The sequence below is a fragment of the Nelumbo nucifera genome, chromosome 1, assembly GCF_055504915.1.
Source record: "Nelumbo nucifera cultivar China Antique chromosome 1, China Antique-T2T, whole genome shotgun sequence".
In the NCBI taxonomy this organism is placed as follows: Eukaryota; Viridiplantae; Streptophyta; class Magnoliopsida; order Proteales; family Nelumbonaceae; genus Nelumbo; species Nelumbo nucifera.
The window spans coordinates 61611018-61616509 of record NC_142649.1 but is presented as its reverse complement, the minus strand read 5'-3'; the positions used below and the strand labels follow the sequence as shown (position 1 = coordinate 61616509).

Below are 5492 nucleotides of genomic sequence, written 5' to 3'. Positions count from 1 at the left end.
TGGTCGATCTTTTCGGGTCTTTCAATTAGCACATCAATTTTCTATTCTTTCCAGCTTTTGGTTACCAATTGATCAGTATTCCAATTTTGTCAAAGCCACCTTAAACTTAAACCCATTAATTAATTACATACGCACCAAAATAACAGGTAATTAATTACTTGTATGTATTTATATATCAGTCGATTATTGTCTTTGAAGGGGTATTAATTATCAAAGGCTTCCTAAATTTCACATGTTAAGTATTGCAAAACATCTTTCTACTGCAATTAAAACTAAAGGCCACTCCTTTTTGTTTTACGGAGAAAGACACGATTGAGTAGCTAGCAATAGCAAATCCCGGGCCATTAAACGATCTAACTTCTTCTTCCTCCCTTGGCTTGATCATCCTTGATGAAGATGGGGCTGGAATACTGTACAAACGTATATGTGTGTTGGTTATGATCCAGCTTTTCATATTGGTTCAACTCTCAAGTGTCATGCACTAGGCTTGCATTTTCTCCCTTCCCCCCCCCCCTAGGTTAAATGAATTATTTTAGGTATCACTTATCTGGGTAAGTCATATCTGTCTTTTAAATGAATAAATAATTTGTTCCAAATTATCCTATTTAATAATAACTTTTTATGGGTAAGATGAATAAATATATTTACAATAAGGCCTTGGTGTTATTTGATGCAACATTACAAAAAGCAATAAGTGCCACATTTACATAGCTATTGAGTCATACCTACGTGTTCCCATCTCCGCCATGTATTGGGAACATCACTTGAAGATACTATCAGACCCGATGATGTCATCATCAGGATCAGGAGATGTTTCCAATACAACGCAGGGATGCACTGTGAGACGTTGTGGGGTCCGAACTCCATACCTCCTTATCATGTACTGTGCCAGATTCTTTGCTTGACCAGACTCAAACAAGCCAAGGGAAATCACATACAAATGTATCATTTTGGCAACGTCTTTTGATAACCAAAATTTAAGATGAACGTAAAATTTAAATGAACCCAACCAAACCTTTGGGCTGTTGGGACTTGAATAAATATGCAGTGCCGCCACTTCCACCGAGAGTAAAGCATATAGCGTGAGGAAGGTGGAAATGGATGCAAAGTCAAATAACCCGAATGTATAAGCGTTGCTTTCAAAGGGGTCACGAGAATTTGTTAAGAAAACAGTTCAGTTGGCACTTTAGGGATCTCCATTATAGTATATGGTTCAGATTTCAGAACCAATCACCTATTACGCTGCTCACTTGAAGCATTCAACGTTCAACAACAAGAAGCTAATTCCTGGTTTAATTAGTTCTGTCACTCACTCCAGCTGTTTATTTCTTTTTCATTTTTAGTTAATGTGTGTATCAAGTGTTTGAAAGAAATACAGCGGCAGTGAAATTATTTGTTTGACTTGGTCTGGGAATTGAAACTAGACCAAGCCAAATAAGTTAGCAGAATTTGCAGGTCACTGTCATGCTCACAGTCACCGTATTGTCATCATTTTTTTGGTCGCATGTTTTGATTTTTGGGAGAATGATCAATCAGCCCAAATCAGAATTTTATAGCCCCATAATACAGGGGAATGCAGATGTGGTTTATAGGGAGGAGAGGGCTAATAGTAGGGGGCTGGAATTCAGAATTCTGCATCGGATGTTTCCGTACTTTACCGTTGATTTTTAGGCTTGAGTAGGACAAAATCACAAAATTGAGGCCCAAAGCCCGAAATTGCTTTCTGGCCTTCTGGTTCTGGGGAGCACGGATTTGAGAAGCTGTTCAAGAAAAGACCCACATGAAATGAAAGCAAGCACCTCAAACTTTTATACAAAAGATATAACCCACCACCAAGAGAGAGAGAAAGAGACCATCCACCTTTTGGTTTTGGCTTCACGAGGAAGAGGAAAGTTTACACACTTTTAACTTTCTACTTTCTACTTTCTACACTGCAGAAGCAATTTTCTTTTTTTTCAAGATAAGTAATAATCAAACTAATGGAGATCCTTCCACAAAAAGTTCTCAAGAGTGGTCATTTCTCGTTTACACCCCCCCCCCCAATCTATTCTTTTCCCTCAGAGATCTCAGTATCTCACTGTTTGCCCTCCGGTACTTGTCCTCTCCCATCTCTCTCTCTTCAATTCTTTAATAGAATTTGTTTCAAGATAATAAATAATAATAACTACACAAAACAGAACACAACATTCTTCCTGAATATCCATCTGCTGGCATATAAGATTAAGAACTATATTTAAAAAAAAAAAGAAAGTTTCATATATACTCTAGCATAAAAGGTCATAAAAGGTTGGTGGATTGAGTATGAACACACTACACAGTAATGAACACACTTCTGTTTCTGTACATTGTCTTCATTCAGCTGTTGAGAGTAAAGAGAGTGCATATTTACATGAACAACACAAACTAAAAGTCTAGTCTAGTCAAGAAAGAAAAAAGGGGCATAACCCATCAGGGAGGGGAATAAAAAAATACTGTTGCATCAATTCAATCGCCACTGGATGGAGTGACAACAACCTGAGCTCATCAGCTCAGCTAACTAAATGACATGACCAACAAAGATTCAAAATCACAAGCAGTAGAACGTGATTCCATTACCAAAGCACAAGCAGACGACTGGGTCTGGGGCTCCCTTTTACAGACTATGAACAGACTCCAGAACAACTTCTTCGTCCACCGCCGGCAGCTCATTAAGGTCGAAATCCAACACCCTACGAGTTTCCATTCTATTACTATCGTCTTCTTCTTCCTGTACATATGCCACTGAGTTCGATGCAGCTTCCACGACTGTGCCCGCCTCCGTCGCCGCTGAGTGACACCTCTGATGCCCCTCAAGAGCCTGACCAGTGGAAAACGTCTTGTCACAAGTCTTGCATCGATGTATGGCTCTCACTCCCGTCGGACGGAATTCCAATGAACTGCAAACTTTAGTCGACGGATTGACCGGAACCACGAACACGGGTTGCTGCCGATGTTGTTCTTCATCTGCGGTGCTTTCTGCAGCAAACCCAGATGATTCTTCCGGGTCTAAGATGGTGGGGATAGGGAGGCAGATCTTGCCTACTTTATAGTTGGATCTGTGACCACCCAAAGCTTGGGGAGTAGAGAAGGATTTGTTGCATGTGGTGCACTTGTATCCTTCAAGGAGGACCCTTTCTTGTGCCTCCTTGTAATTGATCGGATTGCCACCCTGAACAGCTCCCAAGTCTACGAGCTTGATTTTCTTCTTTTTGATCATACTAAGATTATTCTTCTTATTCTTGTAGATCTCAGACATGTAACTGAAGCTCTTGGCATCCGGGTCCTCCTCTTCTTCGTCAGCCGCGTCTCTGTAAACCCTTCTCGCGTCCACGTTCATCGCTGGCCTATGGGTTTTGCCCTTCGTCGACGGAGGTAAATCTGTTGCGTCCGCAGCCTCAGCCTCAGCTTGTTCGCTGCGGTTTCGCTTGATCGAAAGAGACAGTAGACCATAGACGGCCTCGGGAACTGGAGCAGCAGCAACAGTAGAAGCAAGACTCTTGCGACCACGCTTTGCAGTGACGGACCAGTTCGGAAAAAGCTGGCAGAGATCGAGAGTTGAAGTAGTTCTACCTGACGTAGTAGCGGAATCGGCCTGATCATCCATCTTCGGAGGAGGTAGGGCATCGGACACAGTGGAGGACGAGCTGTTCTTGGGTGCTGTGGTTGTTGAAGGGGGAGGACGAATACCACGCCATTGTCTTTCGGGGTGGCATCTCATGTGACCGAACAAGGACTTCATGGAGGGAAAGTGCTTTCCACAGATGGAACAGGTTGTTTTGGTCATTGGATCGGCTGTTGCGCCATTAGAACAATAGCTTAGTTGATCCTTGTTAATGGACTCGTGAGGTTTGAGCTTAGAGAAGTGGGGTTGATTATTGGTTCTGGCAGGATCGTCCGCCTGGACTTGTGCCTGACCATGGACTCTCATGTGACCTCCTAGAGCTCGTCCGGAGCTAAATCCCTTGTTGCAGACCTTGCATATACGATCTTCTTTTGATGCTAGACCTAGTGGTGGTGAAGAATTTTGACGGTGGACGCTCTGATCTCCAACCGTGAGCTTGATCTTTATCCCGGATTTATTCACGGACATTCCATCACCGGAAATCGATCTCTCCTCCTCCGATGTTGACGACGACGACGACGACGACGACGACGATGATGATTCACGGACCCCAGATGGATGGTCGTATGGATAGTAATTGCCCCAGTGGTTTTGATCAGCCATTAGAGGAAATGGAAAGAACACGAAATTAAGGAAAAAAGAGCAAGGTGGAATGAAGCAGCTGGTTAAGTGGGAAGATGAAGATCTGGGCTAATGGAAGAAAGAATTTGGGCTTGTTCTATAAAGGAGGAGAAAGGAGAATCAAAGACATGATAGACGACTGATGAGACTAGGAGTCACCATGCAGATGCAGAGAGAGAGAGAGAGATCTTCATCGGAAGTTCCGTCTCTTCCAAATTAAGTAAAGTGGATAATTAAGGCGGTGACGATGAATCGCGAGCATCGGTTACCATAGGATAGGACCAACCCCAACCATTTAGCTTTCCTTCTTCCTTCAAATTCCTCTCTCTCTCTCTCTCTCTCTCTCTCTCCTTGTATGAATGTATGGGACGATCTTCGGTGCTTGCCTCTTATTCCGTTGCTGTGATTTCTCTCTCGGCTTCTCATTTTTTGATTGCCTAATTTGTCGTTTTATCTTATTCCGTTGAAAATTGGAGAATGTTTTGGGTCTTTCGCGGCCTTTAGGCTTCTATCAAAACAAAAAACAAAAAACAAAAAAAAAAGGATGTGCCCTAATCACTCTCCATCTCCAACGAAAAAGGGATTTTTGTTGTTGGTCTTGTTTTGCGTAAATTACGCATTACTACCTTGTTTTTGTGGGTATTGACATTTAACCCTCAACTTTTATACTTGTTGCAATTACAAGATTTCGTAAAAGTTAAGGGTTCACGGGTCCGTTTTGGTTCTGTTGAAAGTTATTTGTCCATCGAAACTGACCTGGTTGGGGTGGGGTATTTGCTATGTAAAACTGATCATTAGTAAAAACCGACCAATTTGGATCTTATCGCTTTAATTGATCAGTTCAAAAGACAATTTAAAAAATTAAATTGCAGTTGTGTTCAACGTTTTTGAACCGTCGTTGATCCAGACGATCAGATCATTTGGCTCAAGAACCGTTTAGACAATCAGTTTTGTTTTACCCAAAACCTGGAATCTGGTCAAAAACCGTTTACTCAAAACGTCAATCCATTCAATGGTTTTAATCGTTTTTTATTATTTTTATTTTTTTTTAACTTGCTATCAGAACTGGCCATCTGTTTGAATTAGACGATCGGACCATTAACCCAGAAACTGGTGACCAGAACAGTTATGTTTTCGGATAGTTTTTTAAAACGTTGGTTGTGTTATTAAAAGAATTAAATTTAAATTATAAAATATTTTATATTAAGAAATATGAAAATTTTCTCACATT

The 5492-nt window shown here is 41.3% G+C and overlaps 1 protein-coding gene across 1 annotated transcript; it reads right to left on the bottom strand.

Moving 5' to 3' along the window:
* Positions 1-2253: 2253 nt before the first annotated feature.
* LOC104594342 (uncharacterized) lies at positions 2254-4750 on the bottom strand. The gene has a single exon (XM_010254597.2). The coding sequence runs from the start codon at positions 4241-4243 to the stop codon at positions 2633-2635; it is 1611 nt and encodes a 536-aa protein (XP_010252899.1). The 5' UTR covers positions 4244-4750; the 3' UTR covers positions 2254-2632.
* Positions 4751-5492: the final 742 nt, after the last annotated feature.

What these genes read in the sequence shown, in the direction of transcription:
- LOC104594342 (XM_010254597.2), bottom strand. Translation starts at nt 4,243, where the DNA reads ATGGCTGATCAAAACCACTGGGGCAATTACTATCCATACGACCATCCA.